Here is a 19,319-nt window from a genome sequence, read left to right as displayed (position 1 = left end):
GGGGATTGTCGTATTCATGCTAAAACTGGTGGCTAGCAGAGGATGAGGGAGTCTCCGTCTCTCTCTCGTGCGGGTATCCCACTCGTGTTCGACGGTGTTACATAAGAGCACGTTTGGCTGGCTGGGGAGGTCTGCGAGTTGAATGTTTGGAGCTCGAGACTGACTCAGGGAATGAGGATTTTGGGGGTGGGGAGTGGGAGGGGGAGAAGGAGAAGGAGAGTGGAGCGGGGTGGGGTGGGGGCATTGAGGGTAGTTGCCAAGTCTCTTGTCTTGGGCCGAAAGGGGGCTAAAGCTGGGGCCGTTTACATAACGCAGCCCAGAGTGCATAATGAGCAGAGAGTCCAAGGTCAGCGTTATTAAGCAGAGGTCCGCGGCCATCTCCAGTCATGCGCAGACTGATGCCTGGGCCCGGGGCGGACGGTTCTCTCCACGCGTGACGCATGCGGCCGAGCCGGGGCTCACAGGGGGATGCCACTTGCTCACTCACACGTGCTGTGGCCGCCGCCGCCGCTGCTGCGCTAGCCCCGGCAATCAAACGAACTCAAATAAACAAATAAACAGAGAAAGAACAAAAACAACAAACAAGCCCAAGCAGAGGACGGGGCAGCCTTAAATATGCAAAAGGATCCAGATAATTGATAGCTGCTGCAGCTGAAGTATGTGCACTCGCCCCGCAGCCGAGTCGGAAACATCTGTGACCTGCGTTGGCTGTTTGTTCTGCGCTGGAAAAACTCTTTTGCAAAAGGGGAACTCAGAACCGGAAGGGAGGTTGTGTTTACCTCAAGCAGCTCGGGTCATTGCAAGGGTGGAGGGGATCAGAACAGCAGCTGCCCTCATTTAAAAAAAAAAAGCATGCTGGTGCACACAGAGAGAGTGCCACATCAGCCGTGTTGATGTGTTGATGAGAGCTATGTTGTGTCCAAAAGATCAGGAGTGTTGCAGTGGCTGTGAGTCGGACTGAAATGGGTCAATCCATCTACAGTGCTTCCTCTTGTGTATGCCTAATGTGTTCGAACATGACCTTTAACCTTTCTCATGCCTTTCTTTCTCCGCCACCCCCCTCCCAAATCCCCCAAATCCCCATCATAGTTCCAGAGTCCGTACTCCTATTCGCCCCCATTCCGTTTCGGGACGGTTCCCAACGGGAGCACTGAGAGGAACATCAGGAAGAACTATCCGGACATGCACCAGTACATGACGAAGTACCACCAGGGCGGGGTGCTGGATGCACTGGTCAGCCTTAAGACTGGGTAGGATCTCATTCTTCAGGGTGCTCAGTGTTTCTCTGTCATTCTGGGGCAACTGGGGATCAACTGCACACTGACTAAACCTTAGGTGTAGACTAGGGTCCTCTTTAGTGTGTGTGTGTGTGTGTGTGTGTGTGTGTGTGTGTGTGTGTGTGTGTGTGTGTGTAAATGTTGATGTGTGTGTGTGTGCGTATACATAAGATCGTCTGTACCTGCACGTGTGTGTGTGTGTGTGTGTGTGTGTGTGTGTGTGTGTAAATGCTGATGTGTGTGTGTGTGTGCGTATACATAAGATCGTCTGTACCTGCACGTGTGTGTGTGTGTGTGTGTGTTAATGTGTGTGTCTGCCCATGTCTTTGCGTCTAGACACCCTGAATGAATGACCATGTGTGAGTGTGTGAGTGTGAGTGTGTGAGTGTGAGTGTGTGTGTGTGTGTGTGTGTGTGTGTGTGTGTGTGTGTGTGTGTGTGTGTGTGTGTGTGTGAATGAATGACCATGCTAACTGGGCGTAACGGGGCTATTTTGAACAGGGATCTCCATAATGGGAATGGAAATAGGAATCAGGAGATGTATAGGCCTGCACGTTTCTCATTGGGCCCCGAGAGAGAGGGGGAAAGAGAGAGGGAGGGAGAGAGAGAGAGAGAGAGAGAGAGGGAGGGAGAGAGAGAGAGAGGGAGAGAGAGAGGGAGGGAGAAAGAGAGAGAGAGAGAGGGAGAGGGAGAGAGAGAGAGGGAGAAAGAGAGAGAGAGAGAGGGAGAGAGAGAGAGGGAGAAAGAGAGAGAGAGAGGGAGGGAGGGAGAAAGAGAGAGAGAGAGGGAGAGAGAGGGAGAGAGAGGGAGAGGGAGAGAGAGAGAGAGGACGAGGGAGAGAGAGAGAGAGGGAGAAAGAGAGAGAGAGAGGGAGGGAGGGAGGGAGAAAGAGAGAGAGAGAGAGGGAGAGAGAGAGAGAGAGAGGGAGAGTGAAAGAGCACAAGGGCAGACAGAGCCCTCTTTAGGGAGATGTGGAGGAGGGGGAGGAGGAAATATCCACCATGTTAGCAGGGTGCTGTGGTCTAAGGGGCAGAGGGGAAGGGAAACAAATCAAATATCTCACAGCTACTGCCAGAATAGATTTTAAGTCCAGCCTGGTACATAAAGGAGGCAATTCTCCCCCCCAAAAAAGGGCGGAGAAAAAAATATTGTTTTTGGAGTTTTGCCATTCTTAACAATAAAAAGCTGGTCCTAATTCTTCATCACTCCCGCCCAACAGCTCGCCCATAGTCTTTCTGAAAGGAAGGGGGACCATTTTTATTTCTAGCCACTGGGCGATAGGCCTACACAGGGCGCCCGTAGTCTTCCTGAGAGGAAGGGGGACCATTTTGAATTCAGAGCGATAGGCCTACACAGGGCGCCCGTAGTCTTCCTGAGAGGAAGGGGGACCATTTTGAATTCAGAGCGATAGGCCTACACAGGGCGCCTCATTTGCTTGTATGAGACAGCGACGAGGGGCTAATGAGAACTAGCTGTCTGAGCGCTTCACCTCTGAGATACCATCACCTTTTTCCCTTTCATCTGCTCAAGCCCCCCCCATTATGCCAACTAGAGTCGTATGCCCCCTTGTGTCATCAATTAAAAGTGGTGACATGACAAGGACGTACTCAGTGTCACAGTGCAGCGGCGTGTGTGTGTGTGTGTGTGTGTGTGTGTGTGTGTGTGTGTGTGTGTACAGCAAGAACAATATCATAGGCTACACAGCGGTAGCACGCTAACAGAGCTAAATGCTAAATGTTATCATGCAAAACAAATTCAAGGCAAATCATGTTTCCCGTTGTTGTTCTGGTTTATTGGTGTTCAGGGTTAAGCTCGGGATGAATAACATCCTCGTTTGAGCTTAAGGGATTTATTCTTCCAGGGCCTATGAGGATGCTTGTGTTATCCTTTAGGGAAGGTGATAAAAAAAAAATCGATGATGACTGAATACTGTCAGCCAAGCAGTTCAGGTTCACCCAGTGCCGTCCCCACGGTCTTATTGATATTAATGAGCCCTGATTAAACACAAGCTGATTTGTAATACAAGCTCAAAAACTCAGAAGCTAGTGCAGCGCAAGCATTACTTGGCCTCCAGCAATATTGAGTGGAGAGAAACCAATCATAAGCAATGCTTGTCACGGCTCTGTTGTGCTGTCCACAGTCATGGAAAGAGTTTATGCTGAAAGTTTAATTCAAGGTTTTCAGCTAATCATTTAGTCAGATGCAGATCGTTAATAACACAAAGAAAAGGTTTGCAGAAAGACCCCAGTGCGTATGACAAACAAGGACCATGGCTAAATAGTTTGTTTCATTCTTGTGTGACACTCAATTGGAAGTGAGGGGTATAACTTCTGGAACAGGGTTCAGCGTTAGTCACCTTCAGGACTTCAGAATGGAGACAGGTTACAGTTAGGGTTGATGGTTATTGGCAGGCCGTTGAATTTAAGGGCTACTTGACAAGTGTTTGTTAAATAGCCGAAATAGCGCTTAACACATTCAGCTCACATTTGTGTGAATGTGGGTTTTCACATTTGTTTTACTTTTAATTGTAACATTTAGTTTCATTGTTTAAAGTTGTGGAGTAACTGGTCATAACTGAAGTAAAGTGAAGTGAAGTATGCCTAGAGAATGAGTGCAGAGAGGACGACTGACTGCGCTGATCTAACTTGCGGGAGGCCAGTGGAGGTACGTGAGGCGATCGAGAGAGGTTTAATTCACATGCTCCCCTCGTTCCTCCTCTCCCTACCTTCAAACGGCTGTCAGGGTTGGGGGGGGGGGGGTGAGTGGGGAAGCCTGGGAGACAAGGCCAAATCCCCCCCGCCCCCCCCTCCCCCCTCCCTTTGATGAAATTACTGAGCCAAAATATTGGATCAGGGCCTTGCTGTACTGAGCTCAATCTGACATACAGGACGGCACTCCCACTGGGAGCAGAGCAGAGAGGGTGATAATTGTGAGGAGTAACGTTACCTCAACCTTTTCTCCAAATGTCAGTCCTGTAGATCAGAACCATGCCTCTAATACAGGACAGCACCCATTGTCTATTTCAGCACATCGCATATGTTCGTGTGTGTGTTATTGTGTGCGCTCGTTTGTGCGTTGTTGACATGTGTGTGGCTGACTGTATAGTGAGTTTCAGTTTGTATGTCTTTGCATGTTGTGTGTGTGTGTGTGTGTGTGTGTGTGTGTGTGTGTATGTGTGTGTGTTTGACTGGGGTTTTAAGTGTTGGTCTGTATGTGCATTTATTAATGTGTGCGTGTCCCTGAAAGACTCCCGTAGGTGCCCTCATCCCTCTCTTCCCCTTCACGGAGAGGTCAAGCCTTCTCTCCTCACCCCTCCCCTACCCCCCACCCCCACACACACACACACACACACACACATACCACACGCTCTCCCCCTCTGGAGCTGCCAGGGCCAGATCAGAGACATCCAGGGGTGGAGGATCGACTTAACGACGCAACGGCGTCAAGACCAGGGCGAACACACTGTTGAGAAGGGAAAGCAAAGAAAACATCCATACTCACTGATACCAGCCCCTACCCCTACCCCTCCCCGTCCCCCAGCTATGTCTCCTTTTCCCCAGAAATCCCATTAGAGGTTAGGGTGTAGCGACAGGGGTTCATCCAAAGACAGTTGCTCTCTGGTGGTGATGTCCTGTGTGTGTGTCAGGAGTACTGTGTTCCATAATGTCATGCATTATGGAACAGAGTATCTTCCCTCCCATGGAGCTTTTTTCGCTGTTCAGCCATAACACAGCGTCTAGACCATGGGGTGAGAGACTGCAACGTGTTACTGGGATGTGAGATGGCGTGAAGATTTCGCCGACGGTGACTAAGCAACTTTTGGGCCATGGATGCGTGTGTGTGTGTGTGGTTTGTGTGCACGCGCGCGCATTTTGTTTGTGTGTGTGTATGCGCTCGTCCTCTTCCACCACCAACAGAAAATTGGATGCCTTCATCTACGACGCGGCTGTGCTGAACTACATGGCTGGGAGAGATGAGGGCTGCAAGCTGGTCACCATCGGCAGCGGCTACATCTTCGCCACCACTGGCTATGGAATAGCCTTGCAGAAAGGCTCCTACTGGAAACGCGAGGTCGACCTTGCCATATTAGCCATCATTGGAGACGGTGAGCACACACACACACACACACACACACACACACACACACACACACACACACACACACTCACACACACACACACACACAGGCACACACACACACACAGGCACACACACAGGCACACACACACACACAGGCATATATACAGACACACAATCAAACTCACCTCTCTGTCACACGGTGAGCCTGAACACTCTAGCACACACACCCACACACAAGCAGGCACACACACACACACACACACACACACACACACACACAAGCAGGCACACCCACACACATATACACACACACACACACACACACACAAAAGCAGGCACACACACACACGTACACACGCACACCCACACAGACAACCTCAGCATCCACACACAGTGACCACCTCCTTGCTCCCTTAAGTGCTTGATGCCCGTGAGGTCAACGGTAATGCTCCTAATAACTAGTAGGGCAAAACAGGCTCTCTCCGTGAGCACCAGCGATCTCTCCAGGCTCTAGGCTACTCTCGTACAACTGCACAGTCATTTCCACCAATATGGAGTACCACAAACAGCTAGTGCGACCTCTCGCAGAGTCCCCACAGCACCAGCTGTGCTGATAAAATTGTGTAAATATAGCCTTTGATGGTATTTCTGAGATGGGGAGGGGGGGGAATTAATGTATTCCAGATTCTCTATTCTCTTTTTTCTTATCTCTGGCGGTTCACGAGTGAGTCATGGACGCTTTGGTCACGGTGAATAGTGGAATGATTATTCCCCTGGTTCTATTTCCAGACTGGGCTTTTTTTGGTCAATCTAAACACGCAGGGAGATATAGGTCTGATAGCAAAGCCAATTAAAAATATCTACTCATTACAATGCGCAATGTATGTTTGATGGGTATTTCAATTAGCATACGTTATTAGCAAACATCATCTTCTCCTTTTTAATATCCCTCGTGCAGAAGGCTTGCGAAACCCCCTTAAGACCTCTCATCCATTGTCTTCACTTTGAGATAATGTCCCACTCAAGGATTTATAACGAGAACATCAAGCAGTGTACATGGCCACATGGCCTGATGAATCACAAAACCATTCTCCCAGCACCTGTACTTAGCTTAAGAAGCGTGGACACCATATGGTTTACACTGCAGACATTTTAACTGTGTCTGCTGTTTTTGTGTTACGTTTCGACCACAGCGCCTGGACAGTGACTGAGCGTTCGTATTTTTAGTCCGACGCGGCGCTAGCTCGGCGGGCTCTTACCGCCGCTGATGGGGGTTCATGATTGACAGGCATGTGTCTTCTCACTCTCTCTCCCTCTCTCTCTCTCCCTCTCTCTCTCTCTCTCTCCCTATCTCTCTCTCCCTCTCTCCCTCTCTCTCTCTCCCTCTCCCCCTCTCTCTCTCTCTCTCCCCCGACGCAGGCGAGATGGAGGAGCTGGAGGCCCAATGGCTGACTGGCATCTGCCACAACGAGAAGAACGAGGTGATGAGCAGCCAGCTGGACGTGGACAACATGGCCGGCGTCTTCTACATGCTGGCCACAGCCATGGGCCTGAGCCTCATCACCTTCGTGTGGGAGCACCTGTTCTACTGGCGCCTGCGCTACTGCTTCACCGGGGTCTGCGATGGCACACCGGGCCTGCTCTTCTCCATTAGCAGGGTAAGGAGACGAATACATATTATATATGTAGTATCGCTATGGTGGTTGTAGTGCACCCTGTAGTGTTATAGGCTAGGCTGTTGGGTATGAGTACTTGCATGAGACAGTGAGAGGATTGGACGCTGTGGGAAGTCCCCAACCAATAGCACTAGGAATTTAACTTTTATTTAATTTAATTTTTTTTCCTGCGTATAACTAATATCACGTATGTAACATATACACACATTACATACATACATGTACAAAAACATACACAGAGGTCCGCACACAACCACATAGATTTGTACACATGCACGGTGAAAAGTCACACGGTGTGGGCAGGAACCCCTTATGTGGGAGTATATGAAATATTCTATTTGTGTTTCTATTTCCATTTTATTATTATATTCTATTTGCGTTTGTTTGTATAAAGTTAATTGAAAACCAGGCCCTTTGGTTGAGGCATACATTGGGAGTAACATTGGTAACCCTACTTAAACAGAGACTCAGTCATCACAGTCATTAGACCCTCACCTCGGCAGGTAGTTGAGATGTTTTCCACTCTCCCAGTCTAATTGAACTGTTGCATTGGACTGTTGGTAGTGTTACATGTATAGTCCTGTTATGTGAACAATGAAAACATCAGTGAATAGACATATTGGCATATCTCTGTGTTTTTAGGGACTTGACTCAGTGGGGGCTTTTTAATAATAATTGAATTGAAAAGTGTCAGTGAGTGCTTCTTCACGTCCCCGAGGCCGCATCTGTCAGGGGTTTTCCGTCTCGAGGAGATCTCGATTGGTATTCATCGCTCATCCCCCAATTAGAAAGCCCTGTCATTCATGGTCAGTGAGGTTTTAATGACAAAGCCACAGTCTGTGGAGAGAACTACTGCTTTTTAAAATCCCTCCAACTTGCTGTATGTGGGGTATTTTGTTTTGATTCCTTGTGGATATCTGTATGCGCGGCGCACAGAGCTGTTGGAGGGGGAAAGTGCGTGGGAGGCTCTTATTAGCAGGCCTGCTATAATGTGATACAAGCTCAAGAGGAGCCCCGTGGAACAGGGAGAAAGATCACATATTTATTAGAAGAGAAGAGAGAGAGAGTGGGGAGAAAGAGAGTGCTTGCGGGACTCAGTGTGGTTCGGAGTAATGAGACGACGTGTCCCGCCGTGCCTGTGAACAGGCCGCAGTCATTTCAAACGGAAGAGCAACGGCTCGACGTAATTTCTAAAGTCGTTAACGAAAAACGTGTTGAAGTCCTAACGTTTTCAAAATGTCACCCTCGATCTAACCCGGGGGGTGGCAGCCGGCTCCTCTATGAGGAGTCATTTGGTAAGACAAACAGATCTCCGCAGGCAGGAGGAAGGGGAGAGGGGACGGGAGGGGGCGGGGGATTGTGTGAAATCCCTTCGCACGTCGAGATGACTGACTCCGCTGTGTGTCTGTGTGTCTTGCTTCACAGGGCATATGGAGCTGCATCCACGGCGTCCACATCGAGATGAACAAGAAGTCGTCCGACCTGGACTTCAGTCCCCAGGCCAACATGCTAAAGCTGGTCAAGTCGGCCAAGCAGATGACCAACATGACCAACCTCAGCGCCTCGCGGATCAACTCGCCCAAGCGTGCGGCCGAGTACATGCACTCCGCGAGCCCCATGATCATGGACATGATGGCCGAGAAGGGCAACTTCATCTACACCGACAACCGCAGCTACACCCCAAAGGACATGATCTACGGCGACCCCGGCGACCTGCAGACCTACCTGGCCAACCGGCACAAGGACCACCTGAACAACTACATCTTCCAGGGCCAACACCCGCTCACCCTAAACGAGACCAACCCCAACACGGTGGAGGTGGCGGTGAGCGCAGATGCGTCGCAGACTAACGCCAAGCCCAGGGCCCTGTGGAAGAAGTCTGTGGACACCGTGCGACAGGGTCAGGGCCCCGACACTTTGGCCCCGGACCCCCGGCTGTCTATGAAGAGCCAGAGGTACCTGCCGGAGGAGGCGGCCCACTCCGACATCTCCGAGTGCTCCAGCAGGGCCGCCTCCTACCAGGATCCGGATAATAACAAGCACCTAAAACCCAAGGACAACTTAAAAAAAAGATCGACAACATCAAAATACCCTAGGGATTGCAGCGAAGCGGAGCTGTCCTACTTAAAGACTAAGCAGGTCGGCCCGAAAATATACACCATAGACTCTGACCGGGAGCTGAGCCTGCACTCAGATCCACTGCACTACAGAGAAAGCAGGGGCTTGGCTACAGACGATTTGGATTTCCCCGAGATGTACTCCGACCACAACGACAATTACCGCAAATGCGACCAGCCCATCATTCATCTCAACAGCAGTCCCCTCCATCACACAGACTCCGACCTGCTCCCCGACAACGCCTACAACAAGCACTACAGCAACGCCAAGGACAAGCCCCTCAGCCCTCACGAGAGCAACGACCGCTACAAACAGACTCACTGCCGCAGCTGTCTATCCAAGGTTCCAAACTTCCCTGCCGGCGCCACCCACTACCCCGGCCCGCTTCGCTCCCCCTACAACCGCTGTGAAGCTTGCTTGCACATGGGCAACCTCTATGACATAAGCGAGGACCAGATGCTCCAGGACGCTATCAGCGGCGGTGCCAGCATGCACCAGGACGACATGTTCGGCAGCTACTGGCCGCAGACGGATGGGCCGCACGTCCAAAAGCGGAATCGCCTGCGACTGAGCCGCCAGCACTCTTTTGACAATATCATGCTGGAGAAGCCAAAGGAGATCGACCTGAACCGGCCGGCGCGCAGTGTCAGCCTCAAGGAGAAGGATCGCTTCCTAGAGGACAGCCCTTACGCGAACATGTTCAACTTCAAGGCCGACAAACTGTTCGGCAGCAGGTCCATGCTCTTCAACCATAACCTGGAGGAGAGCAAGCGCAGCAAGTCGCTGTACCCCGACCACACCTCAGACAATCCCTTCATGCACTCTTTACGAGACGACACGCGCCTCTTCCACGGCCGCAGCTCCTCTGACATTTACAAACAGTTAGCCCCCATCAAAACGCGAAACGAAAACAATCTGAGGTCCTCAGTTAAGTCCACCACTTCATACTGCTCCAGGGATGGTCGAATACCCAAGGACATGTACTTTTCAGAGCATGTAATGCCTTATGTAGCCAACAAGACTAGTGCATACTCAGCTCCCCGGGTCCTCAATTCAGCGCAGTTCAGCAATAGAAGAGTGTATAAGAAAATACCTAGTCTTGAGTCAGATGTTTAATGGCCTCTTTGTGTAGTTTAAAGACATATATACATATATATATATAAATATACAGTATATTCACTTAGGATGCCATAGCCACCTCCATCTAAAATCAAAAAAAGTACCCGAGTACTCTCTCTTTACAGATATCACATCCTTGTATGAAACGAGTTGGCCGCATGGTGCTTGCCAAAGGTTTTCAGCATTTTAAAGTTACCCAGTCTGGGTGGGGTTGGGGTGGGTCTGTTGGACTAATTGCAAACAGACAATAAGTAAGTCATTCGCCCGTGTAATGGGGGGATTAGGGCCGCATAGGCCATTACAGAAACCAGTGCCGTGTATGAAACCAGCACTTGGCTCTCGGCTCCACGCATTCTCCAGAGATGTGTGGAGCCGAGACAGGATGGACTGCCCTGAAAGTCCACTCCGAGGCATAGTGACGGCGCGGGACGGGATGGCGACGGGCTTCAGGGGGGGGTTAGTTTTGGGTAGAGTAAAAAAAAACGCAAAGCTGCATGTGTCGCGCGAGCGTCGCCAACCCGGTCGGGACTCGTTTGCAGGTTTCATCACAAAGAGAGCTGAAACCAGTCCGTCCTCTGGTCTGAGACGTCTTGGGCTAAAATGAGATATTTTTAGGAGTTGTTTACAGACACGGGAGCTGAAGTCGAGTTAAGGGTATACTCATTCTATGGCACTCAACAATGACAACATAGCATTGTTGCTTTTATTCTATAACTATAGATTTTTGGGAGGATTCTGGCATTTTGATCCCCCGTTTAGACTTTAGAATTTAGCTTATTTGGTAGCACAATAACCATTAGTTATCTACCCATCTTTGCTTTCTAAAGCATAATTTTGAATTTACCTTCAGGAATAGATTATTTTGCATGTATTGTTCTGGTATTGGAAAAGAACACTCACCCATATTTACATTAAGGTGAAGATCATCGAAAGCGGATGCTTGTGCAATTAACACTTGACCTGTACTTAGGAAGTTGACGCGACCCTGGAAGGCATTGAAACACTCACATAATGCCAGTGGAGATTGACTAGGAATAATCTCCCTCAGAAACAGGGTACTGACTACTGTGGAGTTGTGTGTTCGAAAGTTGGATGAAAACTTGTGATCGAACTTTGTTCCACAGATATTGTGTTCAGTGCTTCTGCTTTGTTGCTACACACACTGTGACACTGAACAAATGCTTCACTTTTGTTGTTGGAGACTGTTTATTTCTATGTGTTGTCGATGGGGAGACACAGGCTGTCTTGCCAATATGTTTCCATTGAGTCATTTAAATGTAAAGACTAATGCATGTACAACCTTGGGTAAGCTTGAAGAATTGAGAACTTTGATTTAATTACATTTTTTGCTCAGCGCACAGCCAGCACACACACTCACTCTCACACTCTACCACATACACACATAAACACCAACACATAAACACACACACATACACACTTGTACACAGCAACGAACCATAGGGTATTACCAGGCAAACTTGATGTTCTGCAGAACTATTTATTTATTGCTGTATATTATGTAAAGTACTTTGTAGAAAATTAATTAGCAAGTTCTCCATGTAACTTTGATTTGACCACACAGCCAAAAATTGTGCTCCACTACTTTTTATATCAAAAACAAATACCTCAGGATGGTTTTTGTGGACATTGTATTATCCGAGGCCAGACAGCAGAGGTGAAGCAAAGGATACTCTGGCATGCCGAGTGTTGCATGTCACACAGTGAAGTCTATCTGTCCTCTCTGTTACCGTTGTTTACTCGTTACAAGGTCTTCCAAACGTAGCCATCTTTTTCAAGTGAAAGGTTACGAAACACAATTAAACAAGCGGGAACAACAACAGTAAAAAAAACACAACAACAACAACAACAAAAAAATTAGGAGAGAAGATGTTGTGGGAGGTTTGTGTGGTCGCCTCTGTGTTCAGGTTGCTGTTTGTTGCCCTTACTCACATACTTGTAGCAAAAGGCTACCAACAAATGGAAGACGTGCCATTTTCCCCTGTATGAACCGAGAGGTGTTATCGCACATGGAAAAAAAAAAGAATTGAAAAGAAAAAATGACAGAGTTTCTACACCATGGACTGTACAGGGCGTTGTCATATCACTTTGAAAAACATCTGCCAGTATGGGATTTTGTAAGCGAACTTGATCTTAGTATTTATTTCAGCTTACCCAATGTTCTGAAATCATTTCTGTAGAACACTCATTGACATAATCATAATAATTGTCATCATTATCATTATATTTATCTTTTTAAGTGCTGCTTGAAAAAGCTAATGTGTGAGAAATATGCACATGTAAAATATCAAGTTCTAGTAAAAAAAAAAAAGAAAAAAGTATGAAATGTCCTTTTTTTGACTATTTTCAGTCATTCATTGAAAACTTTCTTTACAACCTTGTCATGACAACACCCCCCCCCCCCTCCCCTCCCAATGTTAACAGAAAAAAATGTTTTTTGATGACATGAAGAAAAAAAGAAAAGCAAACAGCATGCAACCCAGATGTAACACTTTGTATGTTTTTTTTTTTTTAAATGATGTTACGATCACCAATGAGGTGTAAGGGGTGCACTCCAGGGGTGTAAGGGGTGTACTCCAGGGGTGCACTCCAGGGGTGTAAGGGGTGTACTCCAGGGGTGTACTCCAGGGGTGTAAGGGGCGTACTCCAGGGGTGTACTCTAGGGATGTAAGGGGCGTACTCCAGGGGTGTAAGGGGTGTACTCCAGGGGTGTAAGGGGCGTACTCCAGGGGTGTACTCTAGGGATGTAAGGGGCGTACTCCAGGGGTGTAAGGGGTGTACTCCAGGGGTGTAAGGGGTGCACTCCAGCGTACATGTGTGCAAAAGGAGGGGTGAATCCACTGCTGCTGTGTTTGGGGGAAGAGGAGGAGCAAAGAGCTGGCCTCCAACCCCACAGCACCCCCGGTGTTTGATCAAATTTGACAAAAGCTGTACACCACATGTTTTTTATCCTGCAGGGTGGGGGTGGGGGGGTAGGGGGGCTCTTTGCGCAGTGGGTTGAAATATCCTTGCTCCTCCTCGACTGGCAGGTGAGAAAAAAAAACTAAATCACCAGCTATGCTTTTGTCCTCTCCCTGTCACCTGTATTCCAGATTTAACTTGTAACAGAAGAAAAATGAAAATCCTTTTTCTGAGTCTGCTGTCCCTCCAAAGATATGACCTGTTGTTTCTTTTAGTTGGTCCTTCTTAACTTATCGTTTGCTGTATGAATAGAGCTTTTTTTTTTTTAATCCTCAAAGACTTAAGGAACTATTTTGAATATTAGACACCTGTAAATTGCTTGTAAATTCATATTCAAATACATCATTATGAAATTATGATTATAAAGAGTAAAAAAAATATTTTTTGTGTGAATTTCACGACGGTCTGTATAATAGCACTCCTTTTTGCTGTAGAAGTAGAATAAAAAAGCAACCACACTTTGTTCACAAGGTCATTGAAATGTCACCTAATGTCATGAGATTTTCACAAGTCTCCACTCGGGTTGGATAATCGGGGATTGCTGCCCTGGAATCTTTTTTTTATTGAAGCTAGAATAACGGGGCGGGGGGGTTTGGGCAAGGGGGGTGGGTGGGTGGGTGTTTTGATTGAGGTACGGATGGGAGATTTTCTCTTTTCTATGTAAATAACCTCGCTGTAATTCAAGGTGAGCTTGGATCAAGCATGCCTAATAGAGTGGCGTTGATAAGGGGGGGATGAGGTGGTGAGGGGTGGGGGGGTGAGTGAAGGGGTAGTGGAGGCGCACCCCCCCCCCCCCCCCCCCCCCCCCCCCCCCCCCGGGGGTTTGGTTGGTGAGTACGTAGTGCAGATGCCGCTTGAAAATGTGTCCGCCCCTCCTGCTCATTAACCAAAGTGAGGATGCTTGGCAGGCGCTACGGCTTGTCAGAGAAGCAGTCGAAACTACTGGGCTTTAATTTCCGTTCACTTCTCACAGTCCTCAAAATCCAAATGTGCCCTCCTTTATTCATGGTGATGATGTGTTCATTTGGTCTACATGTCTGTTTATTTGTTTGTTTGTTGGTTTGTTTATTTTTTTGTTTTCTCTTCAGTGATCAAAGGGGAGATATTTCTGCTGGTTAAAAGGTGTTCTGTTGTGTTGGTGCAGGTCAGGTATTGATTGCATCTGTCTGTGAAAGAGCTGCTTCAGAAAATGTTTTTTTTTTTATGTAGCATCCTCAATCTAGACAACTACCATCCATAGTTAATAAAGAATCTTAAGTATGAGTACTTTTTTGTTTTTACTTTCCATAGTATAGTAACCTATGTAAATTTTAAGTATGACTTAGCCTAGACAATGTAGTTGAGTTATTAAAAATCCGTAAGCAAATTACGCTTTTCAAACTAAATAAATTAGTACTTTCTCAGTTCTTACTCATATGCCTATATGAATGAACCTCTTTTGTCCTCTTGTCTGTATATTTGCTTTCTCTATCGGATAATCAAATGAGACCATGCTGTGTGTGTGTGTGTGTGTGTGTGTGTGTGTGTGTGTGTGTGTGTGTGTGTGTGTGTGTGTGTGTGTGTGTGTGTGTGAGTGTGTGTGTGTGTGTGTGAGAGTGTGATTGTGATTGTGTGTGAAAGAGATAAAATAGAGGAAAAGAGAGAAAGAGAGATTGAGATAGGAATTATTGCACAAGACTTCATTAAGCATAACAGTTGAGAGAAACACATTGTAGTACATGCCCCAGAAAAATATCCTCTAATCACTGATGGGGCATTTTCTCCCCTCAGACCTGCCATTACTGGGGCACTCCACATGATAATGCCCCAATATGATCCTTCCTTTTGATGTAGCCCCACCGAAATACCCCCTTCCTTCCTCCTCCTCGTAGTGCACTGTGTGTTTGTGGGTGATTTCAGGCTCTAAACGATGGGGAGAAATGACTCATCCACTTTTCTTTTTTTTTTTTGGAGGAAGGAAATGACCCATAGCTCAGGATTACATTTTCTTAGCAAGAGAAAGAAAAAAAAAGACACAGTAGTCGAAAAAAAAAAATAGTACTAATCACGATAATTTCATAATGAGTTCTGATTAGTTTGCGGGAATTGCATGGTCACCAGGGCTCGAATGTGTTGACCTAATTACTCCTCTTACACTCCACTTAGTCATCACGCTCTTTTTCCCAAAGCAAAAGAGGCCAGGGCAAAACAATAGTGCTGCTTTGACTCCAGGGAGGCTTCTGCACTGTTACTGCATCAGGGGAGAGTCACAGCACCAGTAGACTCAAACAGAGACACACCTCGAGTCAGAGCTTTCAAAGCAGAGTCACTGAGCCGAGTCTAGGCTAGGCTACGTTAAATCTCTCCCTATGCTTTCTGTGTAAATCACAGCGACTGCAGTGAGTCGAAGTAGCGAGAGACTTCCGTCGGCTCAGTGCTGCTCGGAATTTAAACCAAGATGGCAGCTGGCCCCCGAGTGCTGGGTCCGCTTCCAACATCCGTGGCCCCGGGTCGCTCTCTGAACCCCTCCCTCCTCCCTCCCTCCCTCCCGGCCCCCCGGTGCATGATCTCGCGGGAGACGCACTGAGCTGCAGGGGGCGACGGTGAGCGCTCTCTCACTATGGACGAAACTCCTCTCTTCTCTCTCAGGCTCCTCTGCGTCCCTCAGGGATACTCCCGGGAAAAAAAACTCTCAAAAGTGGAAAAGAAATCCCATCCAAATAAAAAAATTATAATACTATGGCAGCTTGCTTTTTTGATTCCCCCACCCTGAAACATTCAAACCCCCTGACTTTCAGCCCACTCTCCTTGGACTGTATACGGATGTATACATATATACTTACTTAGTGGATCATTTTACTTGGTAGTAACATCCCCTGAATCTGTTGGATGAGAATTGAATCTGAAGTGTGACACTGTGAAAGCAGATGAATTTGTGTGAATGAAGTGGAATACGATCAATGTTATCAAATACATCATTAACCCCCCCTTGTATACACCATAAAATTACTCTTTTTAAATTATGTGTTTATTTCCTAGTGTGGGTAGTATAAGAATGCAAAAAAAAGTTTGAAAGTGATGGTTATAGCACTGCAATGGGTGCTTTGATAAATCTTGCATGCAGAAGCTTATGCACAATGCTGTAGGCTACCTACGTGTGTGGCTCAGGTTAGGGAGTTCATACGATCCCCCTTTGGATCACACAGACGTTGTGTAAATGAAAATGACTTAAGTCACTTATGTTTCTTGTTAGATAATCACTTTGATTTTGCACATGTTATTCATATTTTATGTGTCTAAAATCAGATTTTTCTTTCCAACATATTTTATTCTAGGGGGATGTCATGTGACTATAACCACATAAAACCATGTGACCTACCTAAATGTTCTTTTGTTCGTATAAAAGCATTATCACTTGTGTGTGTGCTAAAATGTCTTACAGTTTGAGTAAACTGGGATGTATCACTTAAAAATGTTGACACAAATTCTTGATTCATTGATCAAATGATTTCTGCTTTCGGCAAATTGCATGAGAAGGTACTTATACAGTGGGATGGTTTTGAACATATCTCCTGCTCCTTGACGTACACCTGTTCCGATCATTTGTAGCATATAGATAGAGTAGAGAACTGTATTGTGTCCCAATTTTTTCTTTTTTTGTATGTGTACACCATGTTAAGGGAGTGGGTTCAGGTTGTCCTACGTGAAATGTAAATACCGATGTTGCTGAGGAAATAATGTGCAAAATTACAAGATGTAAAAAAATGTATATAAGTAAAAGTTTCATTTTTCTAATAAAGGCTATTTCTGCCAATTTATATGAATTAAGCATTTGTAGCTGACTGCTTATGGAGCCTGACCATGCATTCAGCTGTGCCATGCATGTGTGTGTGTGAGAGAGTGTGTGTGTGTGTGTGTGTGTGAGAAAGAGCAAAAGAGAGAAAGAACGGGAGTGACATGATAGACAGCTATTGTAATGTCAAGTGATGATTGGTGTATGCTGTAATGGCAACAGATTTCACACTCTTCCCATTTCCCTTGACCTGTCGATGTGAGGGAGTGAGTGTGTGTGCGTGTGTGTGTGTGTGTGTGTGTGAAGCAGGGGTCTTGTCCCCCTCGGTGCTGCATGAGTCAGACACGGCCCTGAGGTTGAGGATCAGGGAAGACCACAGCCGCTGCATTGTGTGCCAACAATAGAGGGGTGTTTTCCCCTCAGGTACAATGGTCAAAGAAAGAAGGAAAATAAAAGGTCCTCACTTGTTTTGGCTGCTGTCACTTCCTGTCTCACCGCCCACCCTGAGGAGGAGCTGTTGCTATGGTAGCGTAATAGCTTGCTAATAGCTGAACTATATAGTAATTGACACTCTTTTTATCCTTGTTCTTAGTAGGTTGTTAAATATGTGCAACTTTATTAAAACTGTTGAACAAATGAAGGGGCAATGATCACTCGTGTAGTTACAGGTCTGTGTTTTTTTTGTCGATCCCAGCCTGTTTGATACCACCAGCCTACTCAGATCTCCTGAGCGAAAAATCACTCCGATACATAGAACATAAACCTGATCGAGTTTTCAAAATGGATGAAATCACGGATGAAGATAAGGATTCCCCAGCCAAGCTAATGATTTAGCCTGATGACTTGAAAAGGTCACATCACTGAAAGATGATAAACTATAGAACACCCACAGTACATCAAACAAAATAGCTAACTATCTTTAAATGGATTTACAGCGTGGCTTTATATTTAAGAGTGAGCTAAATAGAACTAATCCCAGGAACACTTTGTCCCCTACAGACTAATTTTTGAGAGGAGTCCATTGCTTTCATGGAAAAAGCTCTCAGTCACAGCATTTAGATTTAGAGCATTTAGATAGGCTTCAGTCCAATACTGTTGACTGAGTAACAGGCTCCCTGGAAAGCCATTGAATGGAATTATGTTAAATAGTTAGATACCCCTCTACAGTCCAGGTTGTTTTTAACGTTGGTGCAGTCGTATCCTTGGAGAGGCATTAACCTGCAGACCATAAAATGAAGCAATTGTATTCCATTTTACCTCACACTGTGATGTGGATATCTAGGTTGCCCTTCCACTGATGTCTATAGAATAGTTTGGACAAGTAATCTTGTGTTTCACAACACTGTTCATTTTTGTAAAAATCATTTTGAAATACATTTTAGGTGTCTGAATGTTTTTCCCTGTTATTTTAATTCAATGGCATGATGGCTTAGCTCTTCACTCAATATTTTATTATTCATTTTTCAATATGAAATACAGAAATGATTTTTAATGTCAAGACCATTACAATAAGCCATTTCATTTAATGCAGACCTAGATCCATAAACACAGACACACACACACACACACACACACACACACACACACACACAGGGGCGGTTTTTCCTAGTTTTTCTGAGTGGCGCCTAGGGCGCCACTCAGAGGGGGGCGCAAAAAACTGCGCCCAGCAAAAAAAAACAAAAAAAAACAAGAATTGTGGGGTTTTTTTTGTGCCCCCTTCTATATATCCAACCAATATTTTGACATAAAAAAAAAATTCTAACATTAGGGTAAAATGAGCCAAAAATCGAAAACGGAAGGGGTACGTACGTCCTTGTTGTTGTCAGAACATGCAAGCACAGTGAGGCGTTTGGTTAGAGTGTGTGTGTGTTCAAGAAACTTTGAAGCACAAAATAATGAAGAGGCAAAAGCCATCCGGGGCGCAATTTAGGAAGAAAAGAAAGGAAGAAGAAAAGAAACTTGCCAAGGAGAAAGGTAAATCCTTAAATCCTGTTCTAGCCTAGAATGAATTCCAGATAAGAAAACGTTCACGAATGCGTGAATTGCCCGCGGCACTTTAGTGGAGTTAAGAAGTAAAGATGTACAGAGGCGGGTATATAAAAATTGATGTCCATTTATTCTACATTATACAAAAAAAGACATGATTAAAATAGGGGCGCACATATAAAGCCAATAGCCAGTGCAACAACACTACACATATCTTACTCGTTGCATAGCACACCCATTAAGGAAGCCAAACACGGCAACGTGTCAATAAGTGAGGAATACTGGTAAAAATCCAAGTGTTGTCAACTTTAGC

General features: G+C 46.3%; 1 protein-coding gene across 2 annotated transcripts in view; it reads left to right on the top strand.

Annotated features, from left to right (window-relative positions):
- Positions 1-12,634, top strand: part of grin2aa (glutamate receptor, ionotropic, N-methyl D-aspartate 2A, a) — a 123,518-nt gene extending 110,884 nt beyond the window's left edge. For both annotated transcript variants that reach the window (XM_031565986.2, XM_042703859.1), the window contains 4 exons: positions 1,090-1,250; positions 5,194-5,381; positions 6,776-7,014; positions 8,458-12,634. In XM_031565986.2, coding sequence (XP_031421846.1) covers positions 1,090-1,250; positions 5,194-5,381; positions 6,776-7,014; positions 8,458-10,266 — 2,397 coding nt within the window. In that variant the 3' untranslated portion in view covers positions 10,267-12,634. The remainder of the gene's footprint in view (positions 1-1,089; positions 1,251-5,193; positions 5,382-6,775; positions 7,015-8,457) is intronic.
- Positions 12,635-19,319: the final 6,685 nt, after the last annotated feature.

The sequence above is a fragment of the Clupea harengus genome, chromosome 1, assembly GCF_900700415.2.
Source record: "Clupea harengus chromosome 1, Ch_v2.0.2, whole genome shotgun sequence".
In the NCBI taxonomy this organism is placed as follows: domain Eukaryota; kingdom Metazoa; phylum Chordata; class Actinopteri; order Clupeiformes; family Clupeidae; genus Clupea; species Clupea harengus.
The sequence above is the reverse complement of the archived record's forward strand: the minus strand, read 5'-3'. Positions and strand labels throughout refer to the sequence as shown.